The sequence below is a fragment of the Garra rufa genome, chromosome 3 (genome assembly GCF_049309525.1).
Source record: "Garra rufa chromosome 3, GarRuf1.0, whole genome shotgun sequence".
NCBI classification, from domain to species: domain Eukaryota; kingdom Metazoa; phylum Chordata; class Actinopteri; order Cypriniformes; family Cyprinidae; genus Garra; species Garra rufa.
In genome coordinates, this window is record NC_133363.1 from 8,755,757 (window position 1) to 8,782,972 (window position 27,216).

General features: G+C 36.4%; 1 protein-coding gene across 3 annotated transcripts in view; it reads right to left on the minus strand.

Moving 5' to 3' along the window:
• Positions 1–330: 330 nt before the first annotated feature.
• LOC141330873 (myotubularin-related protein 13-like) overlaps positions 331–27,216 on the minus strand; it is a 202,736-nt gene continuing 175,850 nt past the window's right edge. The window contains exons 29-42 of one of the 3 annotated variants that reach the window (XM_073835653.1): positions 27,023–27,106; positions 21,152–21,226; positions 19,398–19,576; positions 18,501–18,677; positions 15,398–15,499; positions 11,788–11,973; positions 10,474–10,600; positions 10,004–10,131; positions 7,808–8,032; positions 6,548–6,655; positions 5,289–5,479; positions 5,115–5,202; positions 4,902–5,033; positions 331–1,565 (exon numbers count right to left, since the gene is read on the minus strand). In XM_073835653.1, coding sequence (XP_073691754.1) covers positions 1,467–1,565; positions 4,902–5,033; positions 5,115–5,202; positions 5,289–5,479; positions 6,548–6,655; positions 7,808–8,032; positions 10,004–10,131; positions 10,474–10,600; positions 11,788–11,973; positions 15,398–15,499; positions 18,501–18,677; positions 19,398–19,576; positions 21,152–21,226; positions 27,023–27,106 — 1,901 coding nt within the window. In that variant the 3' untranslated portion in view covers positions 331–1,466. The remainder of the gene's footprint in view (positions 1,566–4,901; positions 5,034–5,114; positions 5,203–5,288; positions 5,480–6,547; positions 6,656–7,807; positions 8,033–10,003; positions 10,132–10,473; positions 10,601–11,787; positions 11,974–15,397; positions 15,500–18,500; positions 18,678–19,397; positions 19,577–21,151; positions 21,227–27,022; positions 27,107–27,216) is intronic. The other 2 variants (XM_073835654.1, XM_073835655.1) reach the window with 2 other exon arrangements.

The following is a 27,216-nucleotide window of genomic DNA, read 5'->3' on the forward strand; positions in this document are numbered from 1 at the left end:
AAATGCAAATGAAAACATTTATTTTAATATTCTGTCTTGATGTCACAATGCTCACGCCACATGCAGTGTCCAAAGTTGGTGACAGACTGCAAAGCCAACTTTCTATGCCTGTCAAGTCTGCTTTAGGCTTTACAGATGGTTGTAAATGTATGTTGTATCAAAATCTGAATGTTTATGAAACAACATAATTTTCTTCTGACACATTTAAAAAAACCCAATATTGCTGAAAGCCTACATTTTTAACATTTTTGCCTCATCTCCAGTAAAAATGTTGTATTTTGAGGATGCATCAGCTTGTGAAATTTATAGTCACGCAGTCACAAAAAGTAATTCAACTTGTCTAGATTTATTTCAAATAACAGCAAAGCCCAAAATAAAACATAACCAAAAACAGTAAACAAACCAGAAACATTAGTGGCACCACAAAGTATTGTACATACAGTAATGTCATTTTAGGTTCAGTAACAGACGTGGTCTGATTTTTTTTCATGTCTCTTAAAACTTTACACATACGCTACCAAAACAAATGGATAAAACAATAGTGCCTCAAAAAGCCATCAACATCACATTTAACCTTACAGAGAACGGAGAAATATAGTGTTCGTCCCTTCATTTCAAACACAACGGCTTATTTATAACCATCTCAGGCAAGAAGTGCTTTTCTTGGTCCGTAAATTGTCTGTAATTAAGTATAAATATGAGTGTTTATTTCAAGTTAGACTAAAAGGTTAGAAAAACATCTTTAACAGCATAGTCAGCAGAATATAAAAGCTGGAAATGTAATATATGTACATAAGACTCTCCATTCAACAAAAACACGCAGGTGACACTTTTAATGTTTAAAAAATAATTTACAGAGCAACAACTCTTGTTATGCAGGAGTATAACATTCATACTGGAAAAAAGAAACCTTTTTTTGCAAATATATATAAAAATACTTTGCACACTAGAGCATAATGTTGTCTGCTCCGAGCTTTTCTATGCAGTTAAAACTTAATGCCTTTAGCCTAGTTGTTCTAGTCAGTAAAAATCTGTTTTGTACGGAGTGCATATCGTTAAGTGCAAATCGTTTGCCTTTTACACATTGTGCATCTTTCTAAACATTTGTCAGATTTTGGTGGTTGTTTTGCATGTTAACAGCAGCAACAGTATTTTTTGTTTTGTTTTGCAGAACACACCTCTTGTCACTACTGTACTGACCCCCGAGTTTAAGATTAGTGCTATTGCTTTGTCTTAGTTTGTTCAGCAAATGTCAGTCAGAGTAGTGCATTGCATCATTTTCACCAGTCACCTGAACAGAAGCTCAGGATCAAGTTTTTGAGAACAGGTGAATGGGGCAGTGTTTTTCAGAAGTCTTTTGGATTTTCGACAGGCACTGAAGGCTTTACTATGGTCCTACTAATTGCACAGTGAGTCTCCCTGCAGTGAAAGGTGGTGCTGAATGAGTCACGTTCAAGAAAAACGCTTCATGCATCTGAGATGCAGCTCTGGATCTTATCAATCCATAGCTGGGCATTTTGAGCATCTGCTGCACAGAAGTTGTACACCCGTTTAGTGGTCTTCAGCTGCAGGGACAAAGAAAAATGGAGATTTTTATGTACTTTTATTAAGAAAGGATGCATTTAATTGATCAAAAGTGATAGTAAAGACATTTATAATGTTACAGTTTCAAAAAAGCTGTTTTTTCAAAGTTTCTATTCGTCAAAGTGTCATGTATAGTAATTGATAGTCCTGGTCCTAAATGCTGACGATAGTAACCAAACATTCACCAACCTTATTTTACATGGCTAGTACTAGCCCTTATGATACCTACTTTATTTACTTAAAAATATTAAAGGATTATTTAACTTCCAGAAATAAAATTTCCTTTTAATTAACTCTCCTCCATGTCATCCAAGATGTTCATGTCTTTGTTTCTTCATTCGAAAAGAAATTAAGGTTCTTGAGGAACACATTCCAGAATTTTTCTCCATATATTGGACTTTTTCTAATAATAAAATAAAGTAAATTCATATATATAGTTTTTAACCTCTAATACTCACCTTGCACCAGCCCAACCTCATACTTTACGTAGTCATGTTGGAAATGTCACGCGTACCAAAAGTACAGACTCAGAGCGAAAAAGTACTGTTTACAAAGTGAACGTGCAAAGAAAGTCAAACACCCTTTACAAAAAAAAAAGGTAAAACAATGATTTCAGAAGATTTTAAAGTTAGACTAGAGAAAATCAGGGTTAGTACAGCACTATTTTTTTCCAAGGACTTCAATCAGAGATCTAACTTCTATTTCAAATTCTAAAAAAAGGAGAAATAGATAAAAAAGTACATAAAAAAGTATTACTACTAAATTATTACAAATTATACTACACTTTTACTATATTAAAACCATGGTTCATTTTCTTAAGGGATTTGTATTTGTGTATAATTTACTTTTTCTTCATTTTTTTTTTATAACTATTCGGCCTTAATGGTTTGATCTTTTCTACTGTTTAGGAAAAAAATCTGAAAAAAAAAATAAATAAATTGTGAAATCACTCCAAAATCCTGATATGAAGTCCCAATCTAAATCAAATGAAGCACGAGCCACGCTCTGAAACAATCATTTTAGATCAGGACTCGGATTGCAAATAATTTGACCTAAATTGTCTAACATGAATCATTTGATTTAGAATGGGACTTCAAATCACGTATCGCAAATCATTCAATTTGAATAATTCAATTCACAAACCTGTTTCAAACTAAATTAATGATTTGCGATACGCAAATCTAAGTCCCGATCTGAAACAAATGATTTCGAAACAGTGAATCATTTTGCGTCGCAATGGTTTAACTGCTTCAGAATTTTGAAAAGTGTTTTGTCCAGCACTGCATGCTTTTAAAAAATCGTTACAAATTGAAAATTAAAATGAATGGCTCTTTTAATTTGATCTGGTTTTTGCTAGTGATTTTCTTGAAATGAATGATTGAAGTCACAAGTTTGAATCAATCAGAGCGGTTCCAGCATAAGTGACTCAACTGATTTGGTTCATCTGATCCTCTTTTTGCATCTTCAGCCATGTTTACACGACACTGTCTGTATTACAACTTGCTTAGCTCGATTGTTTCTGAGCTGATACTGAGTGAATTTTGCATGAAATATGTGATTATTGACAATTTTAAATGCGATTGCGATTTTGAGCGCAATTTGTCGTAGCTAGTCAGTGATTTACGGCTCTGTGTATTAATTGCCGCTCCAGCTGAACGCACGTGATGGAGATTTACAATTAATCAAAGTACCGGCTTCATTGACTAAACGTGCCTCACAACATCGTGCAATTAATTGTGCAGCCCTATTTCATAGATACATTTTCTTTCAATAATCCAAGCACTTTTCAAGTACCTCTTCGGGAATATTGCTGTTTTCAAGATTTTTCCAGGCCTTAAATTTAAAAAAAGTTCAATTCAAGTACTTTCAGCACATTGCACGAACTCTGGAAAATGAAGGGTTTTTTCCCTAACTTTACCTTTTTGAACCAGAGCATACAGAAAAAGAACTTTCTGAGATTTCCTAGACCTTTCCAAATGACAGAGCGTTTCGCTAGATAAGACCGTTATTCCTCGGCTGGGATTGTGAAGAGCCCTTTGAAGCTGCAATTTGGACCTTCAACCCGTTGATCCCCATTGAAGTCCACTATATGGAAAAAAATCCTGGAATGTTTTCTTTTCGACTGAAGAAAGAAAGACATGAACATCTTGGATGACATGGTACTGTACCCCCATGTCATCCAAGATGTTCATGTCTTTCTTTCTTCACAAAATGGTCTTCAGGAGTTTTGAAGTTGTCATCATCTGATTGAATTCTACAGGATTTGCCATTGTTGCAGTAAACTTGCACAACTTTCTTGAATGATTTATTGGTTGCACGGTGGTCTATAATTGTAGGGACATTGACTTAACATTTTTATGCACCAAACATGATGCTGAACAAAGCAAACTGTGATTGGTTGCTTATGGACCATTCTACAGAATATGTGCAAACTACTGTCCCACAAGCAAAACACACAATTAAAAAGCATTTAAGTATTAAAAAAACACATTTAAAAAGAATTTAAGTATTCAAATCTTAGATGTAAGAAGATCCCTTTATTATCTACTGAAACCCATAATAATATTTAAAATATTAGTAAGCTTAAGATATAAAAAAATAATCGTTTAGTGGCTGGCTGTCCCAAACACTTTTCCTAAAACAATTCCTAAATTTAAACTTTTTTCAAAAATATTCAAATATCGAAATAATTTTTGCATTTTATTCCATTCTTGTTTTTAAAAATATATAATTTTATTATGAAACTTTATGTAAAAAATAAATGTGTTCCGCATTTTCATGTCACAGCATATGTTTATGTTTTATGTTATGTTCAGTATATGTTTTAGTCTATTGTCTGAGACTAATTTTTATGATCAGGAAATTATTATGTCTCACTTTCTCATAGCTACATGGTGAGTAGATATATGCCCCATCATTTTGAGGTAAAAAAAAATAATAATAATCTGTGTGTAACTTTAAAGAATGTCACTACCAAACGCCATTTTTCTATGATTAAACACTTTTTGGGAGTTATTCCATAACATCTAGTTTTTATATGTGTACAAATGTTCAGAATTGTGTTAGCTAGCATGTGCTGATTAGCATCTTTGAGCTAGGTCCAAAAGAATCTAAAATTGTCACTACCGTAACAGTCACGTCCGAAACATGGCACCATTGTTTCGGTGGTGACAAAAGGGAATCCTTTATTTAGAAAAATATGCAAAATTTTAGAGCAGTTATGCAATTATTTTTGTGTTTTTGTACGTTTTAGTGGGTTAAAATTCTGAGCTGATACTCAAGACCTGTATTGTTTCAATAACTGGTGTAATACGTACATCAAAGAAAGCCTTTTCACTGATGTGTTTGGGGGCTCCTATAGTTGGTGTGGCAATCAGGACAGATTCCACTTCAGCAAGGTCAATGAAGCCACGACAGCTTGTGTCCACATCCGTCTCATAATACCTCAACTACAGAGAGACAAAATTCATGACAAATAAATGAATGAACGAAGGTAAAACCAAAATACAAAAATGTAATAAACCACTCACCTGATGTTTTGTTATGTCCAGAACAAACCACCTAGCTTTCCAAGCTTTAAGTAATGCCCCTCGCTTGTACAGGATGCCCTCAAATGACCTGTATAAACAATAAAACGATGGCTTGTTTGCTTTGTTGATGAAGTTAGACTAAGCAATATCAAATGTGTTGTCTATCATTGTTACCTATTGTCTTCATTCTTTGGGGTAAACTGATTGTAGAGCGTGGCTGCTCTGCGATTAACCCCATTGACTGCAGTGGGGCTGCTGTCCTCTCCGAGGCCGTTGTCAGGTAGGTGTAACATGGAGTGGCGCTGATAGGCCTGCAGGTTGGAGGTGGGGACCAAACCAGAGATGGACATTGACGGTTTCCGCAGCTAAGAGAATTAAAGAACAAGAGACAAGAGATCAGAATTTCTGGAGAAGACAGCGCAGTTTCAGTGCTTCTAATCTAAACACCTCTGATTGGCAAATGCATTTCTAATTTCAACAGAAATGCGTTTTATTGGTTATAAATCTCAACGCAGCTCAGAACAGTGATTAAAATTGAGTAATTCCGCAAATTGACACTTTTCATTCATTTTCACATTTCATTTTAATCGCAACAACCGTAATACTTCGTTTAATTGTGCAGGGGCATTTTTTGCCCCTTTGGCACCGGTTGGTGGCATTTTTGCCACAAGCCTTTGTTCATTTATTCCGAGGTCACCGTAGCCACCAGACCCAGCCTGTATCCGGATCAGATGGTCACTGCAGTCCCCTGGATCCAGTCCGCACCCAGCTTAGATCATGGATCACCACCTGGAGATGACTTCAATAGCCATGGATGTCAACCAGATGAGCTCCAGAGATGGATCATCCCTAAAGACCTTGCCAACCTAGACGGCCATCGGCGCTACACCACGGGAACCTGATGAGTTCTCTACAATCGGACATTGGTACAAACTGCTGGTTTGGTCTGGCCAGAGGAGAACTGGTCCCCTGACTGAGCCTGGTTTCTCCCAAGGTTTTTTTCTCCATTTCTGTCACCTGTGGAGTTTTGGTTCCTTGCCGCTGTCGCCTCTGGCTTGCTTAGTCGGGGGGCCCTTTCCAGCGATATCGTATACTATTTGAACTGAACTGACGATGATATCACTGAATTCATTGATGAACTGCCTTTAACTGAAAATTGATTGTTTACAATAATGCGTTACTTACACACTATTGTGCTGTTTAAATACTGTGCAGTTGCTTTGACACAATCTGTATTGTTAAAAGCGCTATATAAATAAAGGTGACTTGACTTGACTTAATTTCCAACCCTGGTGCCTCATACTGTGTACACAATGTGCACATTTACAGTATACAATTTGGAAAACACAACAGGTAAGTAAGAAATGCCAGATGAGGCTACATTTGTGAAGCAAAGCAGGACTAAAATAGGAGGAAAGAGAAGCAGCACTCACATTGCCATCCTGTTTGAGGTCTTCTTGGATGCTGTCTCGCACCTTCTCCAGCGTGGTATGCCAGAGCTCAGACGGCTGTCCCAGTTCTCCCTCCAGCCTCTCAATGTCCTGCGAACATACAAATACATTTTAATGGAGAAGTTCATTTTTAGAACAAACATGTACAGGTTAAGTTTCTCAAAGACGTTCACGCCTTTCTTTCTTCAGTCGTAATTAAATTGTTTTTTGAGGAAAACATTTCAGGATTTCTCTCCATATAGTGGATTTCTATTGTGCCCCCGAGTCTGAAATGACAAAATGCAGTTTTAATGCAGCTTTAAAGGGCTCTAAACAATCCCAGATAAGGAAAAAGCTTAAATCACGATTTTTTTGCGATTGCAATTAATTGCACAGCCCTATTTATAGCTTGTTAAAATTGCCACTTTTAGAGTAAAATGCACCGTTTTATGTCTGTCCCCTTAAAAAGTAAATGAGCTGGTGCTCTCAGCCCTTATTTTGAGAAGAATGTGGCACTTCAAGAGCCGGCAAAAACAAAACTTTCAGTAGCGGTGTTCAGCCTTATATGTTCGAACAGGAATCTGGTTTAAAAGTCAGTCATTTGATTGTACTGTGCCTAATAAAAATAACAACATAGCTGGTCTCAGGGAGAAATCTGGAATTGTGTGTTCAGAGATGATTTATTGGGATTATAAAAATAGAGTGGGTGGATTTTAACCATTATAGGCTGTTTCTTTTCACACACTGCAGCCACACAACTGTTTAATTTTTGCATAATAGGTCACCTTCAACGTCTGAGAAACCTTTCTATTGTAAAAAAAGGTTGTTTAGATGATTAAAACATTATTTGCACTAATTGTTCTTTTAAGAACTGTTCACTGAAAGTTTCTTTGGGGAAGACAAATGGTTCTTCTATGGCATTATTGTGAAAAAGCACAGTTGGACCCTTTATTTCTAAGAGTGATGGATGAAGAGAGACAGACTGTGCTGTGAGGAGTTCAGAAACACTGAATACTGGAAAAATGCACAAAGAAAACTATAAAAAAAAACATGGCATAAAAAATACAAGGTTTGTTTCAAATTATTTTTTTTTGTTTTTCATCTGTGCGATGCAACAAAGAAAACCACAAGTCACTCTTGTGACTGTCTGTAATTTTACAGCATCACGCAACATTTCCACTTCGATTGTGAGAAGAAAGGACGCTTGATGTCCCTGATAAGGACTTAGAACCTAGTTAGAACCAGGAAGAGACAAAGACTCACAGTCAAGAGTTTGGTGATGGCATCAGGTTGTGCACGGCTGACACTGCTGTAACATGGCCAGACGATCCTCCTCTTGGTCGTAGCAATGGTATCTGACTCGTCCGTGCTCTGTGAGCGCACAGCGAGCATACACCAGTCGTAAGAGGGACCTGTGGACAGCGTCTCCCCTGTGTAAAACTCCCATGTTGTCAAATTGGGGATTGAAATCAGTGGCTTCAAAACCGCCTAAGGAGAAAACAAAGAAATCAGTAGTTGTTGGGTTTATTAGTTCTGACTTTATATAAATAAATAACAGCCAATGAATTAGTCAACTTCCCTCTTTCCAAAAATCTTACCCTATGAAGGTATTGTTCTGCCATTATGCATGTTTACATAAATGCACATGCATTTATGTCAATCAGAATGAATACAAAACAGATTGTGAAAGGTCAGTTAATGGGTCATTCTACAGAATTGGTCCAAAGTCAGAGTTGGAAACGTCAATAAAATGTGTCTTGTTGCAAAAAATGTGTATTTAAGCAATTGTATAATATCCAGGGTACACATTTCTAATAATTGTGCAGTTACTTCTCATATTGTACTTTCCGAATGTTTTGGAATATTTGTCCTCTCCCCAAATTTGTCACTATCAAAGTAGAAATAATAATTTAATTAAAAGGGTTATATTGACCTATTAAGATTTTGGTTACATCGTCATTGTAAATATCTTTTTTTGCTATTTTATGTACATTTTTTCAGAGTTTAATCAAAAACAATTAAAATTTTAACAGTATTTCAAGTGTAATTTATGAGATTTGTTGTATTTTGAATTTATTCTTCGTAAAAGGCAAAAAGATGATCATACTGATTTCAATGTTAAGGATTCATTAGTTTGAATATACACTAAACCAAAAACTTTTATAACATCTTAGTTGATAATTCAGCAAACTTTATTTTTGACAAAACATTCCATGTTTCGGTAGTGTCAGTCATGTTTTGGTAGTGACCACGTCACATCACAAAAATTTTGTTTATTTCTTATGTGTTTTATTTTTATTTATTATGTGTTTTTCTTTTGTTACTACTGAAGCAATGATGACATGTTTCGGTAGTGACAGTTCTATGGGATAAAACCTAAAAAAAAAAAAAAAAAAAAGGTGTTCGGTAGTGACGTTCCTACACACAGATTTTACAGACTTTTGAACACATTTACCTCAAAATGATAAGACCTTGTAGCTATGATAGAGGGGGGGGACAGTAATATTTCCTAATCATAAATTTATGGATTTAGTTCAAATCAGTCTCTGCCAAAAAAGACTAAAACACACACTGTGTAGTGACATGAAAAATGCGCGACTTGAAGTTTAAATAAAAATGTAAACTTCGCTTTTTAAAAGAATCAAAAAGATACTTTTAAAAACAGCAATAGAAAAAAATACAAAAATTATTTCTTTATCATTAAAGTTGAAATTGAGGGTTTAGGGTTCGGGACAGCCACCTCCCAATTGAAAGTACTTAATAAATTATGATTTTATAGATATTGAGCGTAGTAATATTTTAAATATTATTTTGGGTTTCAAAAGATAATAGAAGGATCTTAATAAACAAATGCTTGTTTGTAAGACTGAAAATACATGGATTCAAGTATTTAGCTGTTTACGTGTTCTGTTGACTGGACTATTTCAGGCCTGACACACTTAACTTAGAAGAAGCATGACGCTTGTTCTTTCCCAACCTCAAAATCTCACAGTCTCAAGTGTTTGGTTGTAAAACAGAAATGGGGAAGAAAATAAAAAACAGCCCGCATGGCCCTTTGCTCTCACTAAACTGCATAAAACATGTTTTTGTTGGGTTATGGGTCACTACCGCTGAACTGATTCACTCATTTTGAAACCATGTCAGGGGACGACTGCCAGTGAGAAGATACCTATGTTAAAAACAACTTGCCTGGATTTGAGAATAGGGCACTTTTTCCATTTCCATAGCTTTGTTTTTATAGACTGTCATCAGCTGATTCACATGTCACAAAACTGCTTTATAAGGTCAAAGAGACTGTTTTGAAACTGTGGGGAACTATTCGTCAGTGCGAATGCGATCTGGCAAAGACGTCAACATGTTTGGGACTGGTAGTCAACATAACTTCTAAACAGAGTGCTCTAGGGTAAAGGCCATTAGAGCTGTCTGGTACCTCTACACACACCCAGATAGACTTGTTACCTCTGTCTCCGAGGGACTGTACAGGTAGTTGAAGAAGACAGGGCTCTTGCGGTGCATTCGGTTGATGCACTCCCAGATACATATCCCTCTCTTGGACTGCTTTTCTCCTTTGTCTTCAAACAATGTGCCTTTAGTAAGAAAACACAAAGAAGAACTTGTTAATCACACCTTACGCAGAGTAATGCGATAAGGTGTGAAACAAAATATCAGAAGCCAAAGACTAGCAGCACTTTAAAGAAGCGCTTCCAAAGGTCATCAAGGCTGCTACAGGTAGGTAAAACTTCTGAGCAAGACTGCACGTGTATGTTGTAACACTATACAGCCATTCAAAGCCATGTTTATTTGATGAACACAGCTGAAAAACATTTGCACAATAATATAATTACACCAATACAAAAGGACAAATGCTGCATTGTTGAGGAATGTGTGTTTCTTCTTAAAGGACGACGTGAGGAGTCGTGCATACGCACCGTGCTCCAGGCGCTCGTAGTCCGAGTCCAGAAGGAAGTTTTTGAAGCGATTGGAGACGTAGTGGTATGCCAGAAACTTCAGATAGTATTGATTAAACTCAAACTCGAGGGGGTACTGGTTATGAACCTGGAATGAGAAAGTCAAAACGTCATGGTGGAGAAGCTTTCTGGCCTCGTTACATGGCCACAGCGATTTAACAAATATGAGTAGGACACCACTGAGACGGCAGTTCAAGAAAAGCATTAGTAAACGCCCAGGAAATGATTAGTTGAAGGGAATTTAAAAGATACAAAAATAACAGCAGCAGGAGGGACATAATGTGATAATGTACAGCCAACAGGATCTAGACAGAAGAGCTTGCAAAGTTCTCACACTCGAGGCCACCTGGACTTCATGGCAAAAACAACAGCTGCCTCTAAGATGAGACACTTCTATTTTCAGATGCTTTCACTATATTTCTGCGCTCTGTAACATTGGAGGACCTCCACTGGGTCATTCAAATGCTCTACGCCTTGATTTCATCACATATGGCTAAAAACAATACATGTCTGTAAACGCATTGGGAGTGGTGCACGTTGTCTCTGGGGGGAGAAAAATTCTTCCTGCCTTTTACTTAATGATGAGAAACTCCAAAATTGCAGTTTTTAACCGGCTGTGCAAAACGTGCCGACGTCGGGAGGTGACGGCGAAACGCTTCAGCAAGGACAATGCTGGCTGCAGAGTAAAACGCCATCTGTGTGCGATCATTTCAAAGGAGGTAAAAGTGGCGAACGAGCAGCTCCGTCTAAATTACTCGGCCACCATGGGGATTGCAAAAGAAAAGCTAGAGCATGCATTCTGACAGCTGAGCTTTTCTCGTCCTCCTTGTTCTGGCTGGATGCTGCAGGAATGCTGTGAGCTCATGGACCAAGCATTGTGGGAACAAGAGAGGGGTGGTGCGTGAGACAGAGAGATCGCGAGTTATGAAGTGATTCTGGGCAGTGTGTGAAAAAGAGAGATGGAGCAATTGGTTATTTGTTATTTAGCAGACACTTCACGAAAAATGAACGCGGACAGTCGCATTTGGTGCAGCCTGGGGTTAAGGTGCCTTGCTCGCTGCAAATGCGCAATGGTCATGGGGTTCTTAAGTCATTTGTGGTTTGAACCTACAGCCTTGGGTTTCCAGCCCAAAATCTTTAACCACTACAATTCCACCCCCCCCCCAGATAATGAAAACCATCAGAAGGCTGCTGGTTCGAGAAGAAAGATCTCATTATCAGTCATTATCGCTTTGAGCAAGGCAAGTAACCCCAGGTTACTTTGGATAAACTTGCCTGATGGACACAGTCAAGAAACTGTAGGAAGATGGGAGTAAAGCCGCTGCCCTGGCTGCCAGGGGTCAGGTTGCCACGTTGGCTGAATTTGTGGCCGAAAGACAGCCACTCTTTCTCCAAAAGCACCTGAAACCCCTCTATGGTCCTGTAGAATGGATCACTGAGCACCTGCACAAGGGAAACCACCTACAGAAACAATAGAGAAGGAATGAGAGAGGAACATAACCATGTGTTACAAACATAGGCTGATGATTGATAAGTGTCCAGTGAAAGTAAATGCTGGTCCTATTGGATTTGACCCTTGCTGAACCAATGCATGTGACTGTTGTGACTCACACACATCCATAAAAAATTACCATCAGAACTCTGCCCAAGATTTTTCTTTTTCCTAGAGAACTCCATGTGGCAACTCTTAGTGTGCAATATTCTGTTTTCTGTATGCTTCCAAAATGACAATGTTTTTTGGTCTTCACATTTTTGTGATAGGTGTTGTTTCATAGAGACTGACTCATCTACACTGCTTGTCACAGATATATATAAAGGGATAGTTCACCGTAAATTATAAATTTTGTCAATATTTACTCACCTTGACGTCGTTCAAAACCTGTAAGACCTTTGTTCACCTTTGCAACACAATTTAAGATGTTTTTGATGAAATCTGAGAGCTGCATAGACAGCAACGGTATTACCACATTCAAAACACAGAAAGGTAATAAGGACATCATTAAAATAGTCCATGTGAAATCAGTGATAAAAATAAATAAATAAATAAAACTTTATTCAACAATTTCTTCTCTTCCGTGTTAGTCTTCGCCACGTTTCTCGCAAGTAAAATGACGCGTATGTGCAGTTCTCAACACTTACTTTTCTTTTTAGGACCACTTGTGCTCCGAATCTGAAAAATTTAGTAAGAGCACAGAAGAACACAACATTTTAATTGGATTAAGGCCTTGACTTTGACTCAGCCATTCCAAAACATTAACTTTGTTCTTCTTTAAACATTCTTCGGTTGAATGACTTGTGTGTTTGGGGTTGTTGTCTTGCTGCATGTCCCATGTTCTCTTGAGACTCTGTTCTTAAACTGATGTCCTGATGTTTTCTTTTAGAATTTGCTGGTATAATTCAGAATTCATCAATGATGGCAGGCTGTCCTGGCCAAGATGCAGTAAAACAAGCCCAAGCCATGAGACTACCACCATGTTTCACAGATGGGATGAGATGAAATACAGTGTGTTCTTTTCTCTGAACATAATTGCTTTTCATTTAAACCAGTAAGTTCTATTTTAGTTTCATCCATCCATTAAACCTTTCTTCAGTAGTCATCTGGCTTGTCCACTTTATCTTTAGCAAGCAACTTTCTTTTTGCAACTCTGTCATGCACACCATGGTTGCTCAGTGTTCTCCTGAAGATGGACTCATGAACATTAACATTTTCCAACGCGAGAAAGGCCTTTAGCTGCTTAGACATTACCCTGGGAACGTTTGCAACTTTGCAGACTATTACACGTTCTGCTTTGGAGTGATCTTTGTTGGTCGACCACTTCTCAGGAAGGTAACAGTGGTCTTGAATTTTCCTCCATTTGTACACAATCTGTCTGACTGTGGATTTATGGAGTCCAGACTCTTTAGAGAGGGTTTTGTAACCATTTCTAGCCTGATGAGCAACATCAGCTCTTTTTTCCGAAGTCCTCAGTAATCGCATTTGTTTGTGACATGATTCACTTCCACAAACATGATCAGACTTTAATAGCTCCCTGTTCTTTGAATAAAACAGGTCACGTACTGACATTTGATAGTCATTGCACTGACTGAAAACACATCTGCACAGATGGACTCTAATTTCAGCTATAATTTAACTGAAAATCCAAGAGATTCACATACTTTTACAATACACAGATATGTAACACTTTTTTCAACAAATAAATGACACTTGTTTGATTGGGTTCTCTTTGTCTACTTTCAGGACTTATATGAAAATCTGATGATATTTTGGGTCATATTTATGCAGAAATATAAAGTGTTCACAAACTTTCAAGCAGCACTGTATGCTGATCAGGTCAGTCACACTGGTGCTCTTAAATATGTTTTCATAGTCATACGCAGTAGTTTTCAACTGCAAATCCGACTGAAATGTAGAGTGTAGTGTAGCGTAAAACCTGAACGCGCTGCGTCTTGTTTGCAAGCAAAAGAAGACGCACACATACATGCGTCATGGTGCTTTTGTAAAACTTGAGACGTTATTTTTGGATTCTTTCCTACAAAAAATATTCTCGTAGCTTTGAACCACTGATGTCACATGGACTATTTTAATGATGTCCTTACTACCTTTCTGGCCCTTGAACGTAGTAGTTGCATTGCTGTCTATGCAGGGTCAGAAAGCTTTCAGATTAAAAAAAAATCCTAATTTGTGTTCCGAAGATGAAGGTCCTATGGGTTTGGAATGACATGAGGGTGAGTAATTAATTACATAATTTTCATTTTAATTTGTGCATGAAATCAGAATTGACCCTATTTACTACATTAATAGTGTTACGGAAAAAAAAATTCAAACTCTTTAGCCAAAATCTGAAAATTTGCTTTCACTCTTTAATCTTCTCTGATGATGACAGTTTGACAGCTTGGGCAGAACATCCATAACCACTCCACACCAACCATTAGTCTGCTGCGAGCTACAGATGGTGCGGAGGCGCTCTAAAATCAAGCCCTGTTTTCTATGCAGTTTTCTGTTTCATTCTGAAATACATCAAAATGCTTAGTAAAAATCTGTTGCAACTTCCAGTTCACATGGAATAAAAAATTCATTGTGAATATTACTTCAAAAAAGTGTCTGCCAGATAATAAAATGTAAATGTTTTTATATAATGCTTTGGAACATTTCTTCTACAGAACCTATTTCCAGGAGTTATAAAAACATAATGATTGCAAGCATTATCGGAGCAATATCACAAAGCAATAAGCAATATCACAACACCTTCCAAGACTGAAATCATGGCCATGTGACAATGTGATTCTGTTCTCTCCTACAGAGCCAGACATATGGAGCCTATTTAGATGAGTACATCAGAGCAGGCCTACAGAGAGAATGGCAGAATGGTCAAGAAGCAGGAGGAGAGAGGAAAAAAAAAAAAAAAATCCAGAGTCCTGTTTAGACACGTGTTTGATTCTGACCACAGGCTACATTTAACAACTCCAGTTGACACTCAGAGAACACAATTCTATTTCTGATGACAGCTAACTGATGGGCATGGAAAAAATGAGCTGTGACTACAAAAATGTCTTTGCTGCAAACAAAACTAAATTCACGTTTCAATTCAAAATAGACATTTGTGTGTTCTCCCAGCCAACTTTAATCTGCAAAGACAACTATTTGGCATTTGTAGGCTGACATCGCCACTGCTTGCTGGTTTTGTTAAACCTAGTTAAATTTTGGTCCAATCAATGGCTGAAAAGCGCTATACAAATAAACTTGAATTGAATTGAATTGAATTGAAGCTTGGGGTGACACTACTTGCAACAAGCTGTTTCTTAGAAAATTGGGTATTTATTTTTTAACATTAAAATATGATGGAAGATGCATTGGGAATCCTGTTTGGTATAATTCAACGCTCACCTGAGTGGTAATGTCCCAGCCCTCCTCAAGACTAACTAGTACAGATGATCCGCAGTCCAGCAACTCCACCACAACCAGAGCCAGCTGCAGCAGCTTGTGTAGCTGTTACAGAGCACAAAACACAACACATCCTAAGTTTAGCAATTCCTGTACATTTATTGTAACAAACATTGCTGACTAAGAGCTCTCAGAGTGTCTTGGCAGAGATCCTTACAGATAATATTGTTTTAGTGTCTGAGACACTGGACCATAAGGCCAAAGGGGTTGTTAGTGCACAGCTTTTAGCATGGTAAGCAGCTTTGTTTTGTTTTAATTGTGTCATGCAATTTTCCCATCTTTGTGTTTTAGGTTCCCATGGGTTGATTAGTTTTAAGGAAAACCTTTTTTTAACAGGGTCAGCCACACAGGCCAACCTATTTATGGTTTTCTCAAGATTTAGGCCACCTCGAGTCACAATAAGGGGAAGGTGCCAGGCAGTGTTAATTTCATCAATGAAGACCACAACGAAAAATATTCGTTAACCAAATTTTTTCTGTGACTAAGATGAGACATTGATGAGCTAAAACTAAGATCTGTCGATAAAAACTATGAAGAAATGTATGCCGCATCTTCGTTAAGAAGACAAGACAGGACTACAACCCCTAGCAAAAATGGCATCATCACACTTAGATGTTGTTCACCCCATCTTTTTTTACTTCAGAGCAAATAAACAAAAAACAGAAATAACACAAATCAAATGAGATTAAAACAAATGAGATTAAATTCTTTAAATTAATGGAAAATTATTTTCCATATCAAGTACGGGAAAAAATGATGGAATCATTCAATGTTGAGGAAAAAAATATGGAATCATCAACCAAAAAACACAATTAGTATTTTGTTGCTCCACCTCTGTCATTTATGACAGCCTGAATAATTTAGGGCATGGACTTCACTAATGAAAAATAATATTCTTTATCAAGCTGGTTCTAACTTTGTCAAATAGTGGTTGACAGATCAGCTTTGCAAGATGGAGCTTTGTCACTGACCATTTTTTTTCAACTTTCACCATACACCTTCATTGACTTGATGCGCCTTTCCCGAAGAAAAGCTTTAACAAAAGCTTTGACATGCAACCCCATATTATAAATGACTTGGCAAATTTGATTGTTTTCTTCAGGCAGTCATCTTTATACATTTTATAAAGACAAAAGATCCAGCATCATCTCCTTGTCCATTGCAGATTTGTGATTCATCACTCAATATCACTTTTTAATTAAATAATATTTGTTTTGTGTCATATCTGTGATTAGTTTACTTGGTATGAAGTAACAAATTTGGGCGAACAGCTTCTAAGTGTAGCGATTCCATAATTTTTGCCAGGGGTTGTAGAATGTTATTTGAGGACTACCGAACATTCAAAATACATCTTATAGGCTAAGTTAACCGTCTTGTCTTTCAATGTGTCCCTGTCATTGGATCATAAGGGTCGCATGTGAATACAGTCGGTTATGACTTAAAAGATAACTGTTGCCAAAATGCAACCTGGGCTGTTTTTTTTACTGTAAATTAGACAAACTTATATCTAGAAGCATAATTACGACAAACGAGCCGTTTTTAAGATTGACCGTGATTTAGTTTTGTGGTCAATGGCCGGTGAATGGGAGTACTAGGGGCATACATTTGAGCGCATCAAAATCGATATTTTTACAACACAAGAAGGCTCAACACACCATGACACTTTGCTCGAAGTATCGCCTGGGTCTCTACACATGAACTCGAGCATTGAGAACATTGTTTGTGTACACAGAGTTTACTAAAAAGAAAGGTTTTGAACAACTCACTTTCACTGTTTGAGTTTCCGCTCGCGACCGTCTTGCCAGTCAAGAAGTGTCGATCTCCGAATGCGAGGATGGATAGCTCCTAAAGCATATTTCCATATAAATGCACGGCTAATTCGTTGTTTTGTCGCAAATGAAAAACAATATTAACCTTCTAGTTGTAAAAAGAGCCTCATATAAGCATAATATGTCGTCCTATGGAGTCCATTCATTCGCATTCGATTCAGACAGTGTAAGTTGTTCAAAACCTTTCTTTTTAGTAAACTGTGTACACAAACAATGTTCTCAATGCTCAAGTTCATGTGTAGAGACCCAGGCGATACTTCGAGCAAAGTGTCATGGTGTGTCAAGCCTTCTTAGTGTTGTAAAAATATAGATTTTGATGCGCTCAAAGTTATGCCCTTAGTACTCCCATTGACCGGCCATTGACCACAAAATGAAATCAAGGTCAATCTCAAATACGGCTCATTTGTCGTAATTATGCTTTTACATATAAGTTTGTCTCATTTACAGTAAAAAAAACAGCCCAGGTTGCATTTTGGCAATAGTTATCCTTTAAGTGAACGTAAACAGGTGAGTGTGTCAGTATAACATGCATGCCTTCCGTCTTAAAGGGACAGCATTTCTAATTAAATGCCTGTATTGTAAGTGTAGCCAACAAAAGACGTTAAATAAATGTATACATGTTAAGTAAACCTACTTTATCTGAAAAATGGGTGTAATTTGTATCTCTACAAATTACCCATAAATGAAAATTGATCCCAGAAATGAAAATTGTCATCATTTATTCCAGTTTTTCCAAATTGTGTACCCATTGTTTTTGTCAAAGGAGTCGACTTGATTCCACCACTCCTGTCTCATTGGTCTTTCCCACGGTAGCCGTGACACTGATTTAAATTTAACTAACTGATTTAACATCCGCTTTTGCTTTCTTTGTTTAATTATTTGCTGTCGGGTATACTTTTGCCGACTTTGGAAAAGATGAATAAGCAAAAGTCCATCCGGAATTCGAGGGTCAGTCATTGCGCTCCTTGTCGTGAAAGCCAGTGGAATATGGTAATATTGTAATTTGGAGATTAGTGTAAACATGGATATCGGATACTAGGCATGTCTAAAGTGACTGTAAACTGGTGGACCAAAAAATCGGATATGGTGAAAAGATTGGATCTGTGCATTAAGACTTGCAATGTAAATGCAGCCTAAGACTGTTAAGCATTTCCGTCTCAAGACTAAATCAAAAATGCCTGTCAAAATGAACACTGGTGTTAAGAAGTTTTGCTAACCTGTAGCATCCATTCGCTCTCCTCCAGAGCCTTAAGAAATGAATCCTCTGTGTCTGAAGACATGGAACTGGGTGCACATGCCCTCAGAAGCTTCTTAAAGGAGCCCTTCACCTGTCTTGTGTCTGCAAACTCAACTGGCACCAGTTCACAATTCAGTGCTGAGTCCAGTCTTAAGCCCTGTCATGAAAAACATTTGGTACAAACTTTTTTATTTAATTTAATTACTGGGGAAAAAAAGAGCATAGAAAAACAAACATGCATTATGCCTCTGGGAAAAACAGTGTGTAGAAGTTTCACATGTTTTTAGAACAGAGTCACAAATTTGTATCTCAAAAAGCTTTTATTCTATTCCATCCTAGACTGTAAGTTTGAGCAGACCAACTATTTTACTAATATGGACAAAATTAAATTTCCACTTCGCAGGCAACAACAAAAAAATCAAAACAGAGAGTTAATACTCTGAGTACAATAACTTTGAGCCAAATAACTTGGAGTTTACTTAACTGTCAACCACAGGGCTGATTTACTCCATCTATTAATTCAATTTTTTACACTAAATACAAAAGAAACACATTATCATCAAGGCAAAAAAAAGCACAAAGTTCCTTCAGGCATCCAAAAGTAATACAATTTCAGCCAAAACATACTATTGTGTCAATAAATCCGAGCTTTTATAAACGGCTCGAAAGAGGTCCTTATCTATTCACAAATTTATTATGCACTGGGGAGAACACTGTCCAAGTATTTCAGGGTGATATGACCTGGTACACTTCAACACTTCAAATGTGAACACTTCTTTTGGCCTTCTTTCTTGTAGAAGGTTTATCACACAAGGTCAGCACCAAATCCTTAGCTGCTGCTGCTTTCAAAGAAGAATAGTAAATGTAACATCTTTACCCTGAGGTGAGACTTTTCGCCAATGATGTATAGAGCGGCTTGATGCTTGAGGAGTTGGGCCTGGAGGTTCTCAATGCCGGTAGGGGGCGCCAGATCCTTGCCAGCCAGCCGCGCGCCCACGTCGGCAGCAGCGGGATGCTGGATGAATCTGCTGCTAGAGCGCAGACTAGCCCACACGCCTTTCAGAGAGAGCAATGGCAAAAATTACTTTGGAAAAACAAAACGACGTAACCAATATCAAGGATGAACAAACTCGGCTGTGCTAAATGTGCTAAACAGAGCTTAGAGTACTATACACTTATTGGTAGTTTAGAATCATAATCAAATTAGACACATCTTAAATAAACATGGAAGAGGAAGGGGTTGTGAATAACTTTAAATAAAGGCTGTTTAAAAGTTTGGGATCTGTGAGATTTTTAATGATTTTAAAGAAGTCTTTTCGGCTCATCAAGGCTGCGTTTATTTGATTAAAAATACAGAAAAAAAATCATATTGTGAAAATTATTGCAATTTAAAATAGAGGTTTTCTATTTGAATATACTTTACATTTGAATTTATTCCTGTGATGCAAAGCTGAATTTTTAGCATCAATACTCCAGTCGTCAGTGTCACATGATCTTTCAGAAAGCATTTTAATATGCTGATTTATTATCAAAAAAAAAAAAATGTGCTACTTAATATTTTTTTGGAACCTGTGATACTTTTTGTTTTAGGATTCTTTAAAAATTACAGATTAAAAATACAGAATTTTTTTTTTATTGTTTTTATTATAGCAGTTGTGCTGCTTAATATTTTTTTGGAACCTTTGATGAATAAAACTTTAAAAAGGACAGTATTTATTTAAAATAGACATCTTTTGTAACAATATACACTACTGTTCAAAGTTTTGGGTCAGTCATTTTTTTTTCTTCCTTTCTTTGAAATAAATTAATATTTTTATACAGTAAGGATGTGTCAAATTAATAAAAAAATATAGTTAAGACTTATATTGTTATTTTGAACAACTTTTTATTCATCAAAAAATCCTGAAAAAAGTATCACAGGTTTTAAAATTATTAAGCAGCACAACTTTTTCCAACATTTATATTAATTCATAATATTGGATTGATTTCTGAAGGACGTGTGAGTAATGATGCTGAAAATTCAGCTTTTTCCTCACAGGAATAAATCAGATTTTAAAATATATTACAAGAAAAAAAAGTTATTTTAAATTGTAATAATATTTCACATTATCACTGTATATTTTTAATAAAATAAATGCAGGAAATCGTATTTATTTTATACTTTTGACGGCTAATATATAATGGCCAATGCCCAAAATAATAGCAATCTCAATAGTATGCAACAGACTGCCATGTCTCTTTGGAAGCACATTATCGTATCTCAAATATCTCCTAATATTTGTCCTGGAGTGTTCAGCTTTGACTGACTGAGATTAAGTGAATATTAGCTCATTTAGTAAATGGGGTCAACGCAGCCGCACATCAATGATGATTCAGTACTCTGTCATCAGCTACTACAACACACTAACATAGCGCTGAAACCTCAAAACTGCAGTCACTACAGACCTGCCAGTACAAACTACAACAGAAGTGCTCTTGCCACACTAAAGTTTACTTCAGGAAACCAGAAAAGTCAGCGGTAACCTCATTGTGGAATAACTTTCAGACACTACAGAAGCATGGCTAGAGGTCAAAGAGAGGCTGAGAACATGGATTAGGTTAGTAAGAATGAGTAAAACAGAGAAACTATACCTTGATTGTGAATTCTTCCCTTAGCTGAAGCTTTTTGGTTTGAGTGAGTGAATAGTTTATCCCTGTACCCAAGTACTGGTAGATTAAGGGTGCAGGAGTTGGTGGTGGCACAGAGGAACAGGAAATAAAAACAGAAAACAAAATTCACACACATGCGACAATCACCCCCTCTGAAGACCGACAGGACAGTCATTAGCAGCTCAGCTTACTGAGACAGATGGGAGAGAAATGCTGCAAGCCTGTATAACATTAGGATTTTAAAATTAGAGGTCGACTGATTTATTGGTTTTGCCAAATAGCCAGCATCAACAATGGCTTTTGAAACTGTTTGATGCTAGAAAATGTCTGTTTCAATATTGACAGTATTTATAGAATTACTCAGATTTCAATAAAGAGAAAAAAAAATGTTTTAATATAATACCAGATTATTGGATTTACAGCAAACAAATGCTGACTGCAGATTCTGCCACAATATACAGCAAAACTTAGATTTGTTCAGACACCTTCAACATTTCTCACATTATAACAGATTTTTCGCTATGGTTTAGAAAAAGGTAATAAAATATGTCAAGAACTCAAGAGTTTCAGAACAAATTCATCTTGATAATGTCAGATAACTTTGATAGAAAGGTATGTAACAAAACATCAGGTCAACTTTTGATCCCAAATTTGTACAAATGTGAATGGCAGTCCAATGTATTAAGACTTTTTATGTATAATGTCACAGTTTACTTTATTTTGTTATCCTCACTTACATACATGAACTATAGTGTCCTGCATCCACTAGTAAAAAAAATATCAAAAATGATATCTGGTGTCTGAATAATTTTTTTTTTTTTACTGTATCATCTTTTTTATGGATATTATTGGAATTTAATCAATGCACATAGCTCGGATCTCTTAAAAGCTATCTGATAGTAAGTCATTTTTTCCCCATATGTTGGTTATCGTTTTGGCAAAATCCAATATTGGTCGACCTCTATTTTTTAGGTCACCTGAATATTTCAGATTGATGTGAAGTGCAAAGATGGGGCATCAATGAAGACAATAAGATGGTTCAGTAAACAATCAAAAGGAACATTATGGCAATGAGATGAGTATTTAGAGAAAAGGACATCAAAGAATACAGAAAAATATGTGACCCTGGACCACAAAACCAGTCATAAGGTAAAATTTTACAAAACTGAGATATATACATCATATGAAAGCTCAATAAATAAGCTTTCTATTGATATATGGTTTGTTAGGATATGACAATATTTGGCCGAGATACATCTATTTGAAAATCTGGAATCTAAGGGTGCAAAAAATCTAAATACTGAGAAAATCACCTTTAAAGTTGTCCAAATTAAGTTCTTAACAATGCATATTACTAATCAAAAATTACATTTTGATAGGTTTACAGTAGGAATTTTACAAAAAATCTTCATGGAACATGATCTTTACTTAATATCCTAATGATTTTTGACATAAAAGAAAAATCAATAATTTTGACCCATACAATGTATTTTTGGCTATTGCTACAAATATACCCCAGCGACTTAAGACTGGTTTTGTGGTCCAGGGTCACATATGATAAGTATATATGGAAAACTTTTTTTTAATGAAAATGGGATTGGTGCTTGGTCTTACAAAACTCGCTTATACAATGGTAAGGTGTTGTTGGTGGTGGCCAGGGCATCGCTATGTGGTTCATAGGGTTTTCTGGGTGGTTATTTACAAGCCCAAGTCAATAGATCTCACTGTCAAGTCTCTAAACTGGGATATGATTCATGTAGCACAAGATACAAGGTGCGTAATGATTCAGACAAATTCATAAGGCTGGGTATTGATTTTACAAACAGACTTGCTTCTGATTCACAAGTTCTTGATTCATTATCAATTCGTTTTGATATGCAGTGCTGCTTGAAAGTTTGTGAACCCTTTATTATTTCCTATATTTCTGCGTAAATATGACCAAAAGCATCATCAGATTTTCATATTAATCTTGAAAGTAGACAAAGACAACCCAGTCAAACAAGTGAGAGATAAATATTTTCTTTGCCATTTATTTATTGAGAAAAATGATCCAGTGGTACATATCTGTACTTTGCAAAAGTATGTGAATCTTTGCTCTCGGTATCCGGTGTAACCCCCTTTTGCTGCAGTAACTAAAGGTAATGTTTGTTGTAAATGCTGATCAGTCCTGCATAATAACATGTAGGAGTTTAAGCCCATTCCTTAGTGCAGAATCACTTAAACTCTGTGATGTTGGTGGGTTTTGTCCTATGAACTGCTTGCTTAGGTTCTTCCGCAACATTTTAATTGGATTAAGGTCTGAACTTTGACTCAGCCATTTCAAAACATTAACTTTGTTCTTCTTTTTAACATTCTTGTTGTCTTGCTGCATGTCCTATGTTCTCTTGAGACTCTGTTCTTAAACTGATGTCCTGATGTTTTCTTTTAGAATTTGCTGGTATAATTCAGAATTCATCAATGATGGCAGGCTGTCCTGGCCAAGATGCAGTAAAACAAGCCCAAGCCATGATACTACCACCACCACCATGTTTCACAGATGGGATAAGATTCTTAAGATGGAATGCAGTGTGTTCTTTTCTCTGAACATAATAGCTTCTCATTTAAACCAATAAGTTCTATTTTGGTTTCATTCATCCATTAAACCTTTCTCCAATAGTCCTCTGGCTTGTCCACATAGCAAGCAATTTTCTTTTTTGCTCAGTGTTTCCTGATGGTGGGCTCATGAACATTAACATTAGCCAATGTGAGAAAGATCTTTAGCTGCTTAGACTTGCTTAGGGAACTTTTGAAACTTTGCAGACTATTACTCTTTCTGCTTTGGATTGATCTTTGTTGGTCAACCACTTCTCAAGAAGGTAACAGTGGTCTTGAATTCCCTCCATTTGTACACAATCTGTCTGACCGTGGATTTGTGGAGTCCACATTTTTAGAGATGGTTTTGTTACCTTTTCTATCCTGATGAGCAAAATCAACTCTTTTTTACGAGGTCCTCTGTAATCTCCTTTGTTCGTGACATGATTCACTTCCACAAACATGATCAGACTTTGATAGATGGCTGTTCTTTGAATAAAACAGGTCACGTACTGACATTTGATAGTCATTGCACTGACTGAAAACACACCCGCACAGATGGACTCTAATTTCACCTTTAAATTAACTGCTAATACTTTTGCAACGCACAGACATAACACTGGATAACTTTCTCAATAAATAAATGAAAAATAAATTTTTTTTGAAAATGTTTTGTGTCATATTTATGCACAAATATAGAAAATTCAAAAGGGTTCACAAACTTTCAAATAACATTGTATATCAGGAACAGTTCGGTCAGTTTTCCCTTTACTTGTGCTGTCGAAACAATGCAGAGAACCTTGTCATTTGGTGTCTTTGATTTACTACATTATTTAAGGTCAAAATTAAAAACTAATTAACAAGTCCAAACCAAACACTGACTGACTACATAAGGCACTTCAGTAAGTTTAACGGTTTCTTTCAACAAAACTTCCCACATTCTTTCAAGTTTATATGTGACCCTGGACCACAAAACCAGTCATAAGGTTAAATTTTACAAAACTGAGATGTATACATCATATGAAAGCTCAATAAATAAGCTTTCTATTGATGTATGGTTTGTTAGGATAGGACAATATTTGGCCGAGATACATCTATTTGAAAATCAGGAATCTGAGGATGGAAAAAAATCAAAATACTGAGAAAATCACCTTTAAAGTTGTCCAAATTAGGTTCTTAACAATGCATATTACTAATCAAAAATTACATTTTGATATATTTACAGTAGGAATTTTACAAAAAGCTTCATGGAACATGATCTTTACTTAATTTCCTAATGATTTTTGGCATAAAAGAAAAATCTATAATTTTGACCCATGCAATGTATTTTTGGCTATTGCTACAAATATACCCCAGCGACTTAAGACTTTTTTTTGTGGTCCAGGGTCACATATAAACTTGAAAGAATGTGGGAAGTTTTGTTGAAAGAAACGGTTAAACTTACTGAAACTTACTTGCTATGTGACCGGGGACTTAATTAGTTTTAATTAGCATGGGTATATTTGTAGCAACAGCCAAAAATACATTAAAAGGGTCAAACATATCAATTTTTCTTTTATGCGAAAAATCATTTGGATATTAAGTAAAGATCATGTACCATAAAGATATTTTTCCATAAATAACCATAAATATATCAAAACTTAATTTTTGATCAGTAATATGCATTGCCAAGAACATCATTTGAACAACTTTAAAGGCGATTTTTTTGCACCCTCAGATTCCAGATTTTCAAAAAGTTGTATCTTGGCCTATCCTAGCAAACCATGCATCTATAAAAAGCTTGTTTATTCAGCTTTCAGGCTTTCAGATGATGCATAAAAAAGTCCCTTATGATTGGTTTTGTAGTCAAGGGTCACATATTTTGTGCTATAACTAGTTGTAAAGGGTAAGAAACGACCAGTTTATGTGCCATCCACACTTCCACTTGAAGTGAAGCATCTGGATGCAGTGTCACAACACATTAAAGAGCAGCAAATCGGTATTTACCGTTTGAATTATGTAATAAAATTGACAGATTTTGAAAAGATTTTGTTCACCAGAAAACAGCGTGGTCTAAAAGGTTGATTTTAGAATTTAAGAATTGATATCGGTTCATCAAAATGAAGATTAAAATTGACTAGCTTTTTTTTCTTCAAATCCCTTACCACATGTATAAGCAATACTTTTTGATGCTTGACTTAGCAAATCCAAGTAATTACAAAAATAATGTTACCAAAAATGAGGAAATGAAAAATCAGTTCCACATTTCTGCGAAGAGCTCATGATGGGAAATGTCTTAGTCTGCACCTGCTGGAGTATATTTGGCTGTGGTGAGACAAAGACCTGTCTAATTTCAGTGCACAACAGCAAAAAAGTGAGTCTTCAGCAGCAGCTGCCATCTATAACCCAGATTTCGAGAAATATGACGAGAATCATCACTGAATCATGACGTCAACCCAAACCCATCAACTGGCACTTGCATCTTTTAACCAATCACTCTTAAAACCATGAGCTCTTTTCCAAGAACTCAACTCATCATGACCTGACATAACACGTTTTACACTAAGACATGATGTCCAAAACAAGACAAATGCAATAACAAGATTATATAATGGGGTTCAACAAATAAAAAAGACTAGTTCATCCAACAATGACAATGCTGTCTTCAATTACACAATCATGTTGTTTAAAACCCTGGTGACTTTCTATTTTCTATGACAGAATATCACGTAACATAAAATCCTGTTACGAATGAACTCTTTGATCTGAGGTGAGCGCTTTTGAAAAGTGGAAGTTTGAATTCAGAAGATGTGAATATCTGAGTCTAAATTGGATCTATGTAATACCCTTCCCGTGGTGTACAATAAAGCTCAAGACCTTCCAACTTTGATTGTAGTATCATGTTCAAAAATATTGTGCAGATATTGACCTAACTGGGGAGGTGAATACTTCTGCACCACTTCAAGATTAAAAAATCATTCGCAATGGGTGTTCTGAACGTATCTACATGGCTAGCTTTTTGGATTTTATGAAACACTCTGTGTACTTTGGAGATTTGTGGTGACAAATATCTGCAAGTTCAGCAGAACTATCACCGCAAAAAATGAAGGAGCGGGCCAAAGTCAAAACAGCATTAGCGTGTGTATGTGTGTGGGAAGAGTTGTGGTCTGTGACAGAACACAGATAATGAGATATCAAGACAGAAGACAGTAAACTAACGATATCAGATGAAAGATGGGGAATTGGTTTGACGCTAAATATCTCCTTGGAGTCAACGGAAATGAAAAATAGAGCCTCACTCACCTCCTCTGGTGAAGCTATTGGTGAAGGAAATGTCCAAATGGACAGGGGCCATCTTTGGTATTCTTGATGCCCTTCTTTCGCTTGCTAAACAGATAAAAACACACAATCACACACACCATGCTTCACATACAAACAAGCCACCATGGACTTTTCCCAAACCTAGTGAGCTGCCAACAGATACCAAACTCTGATCT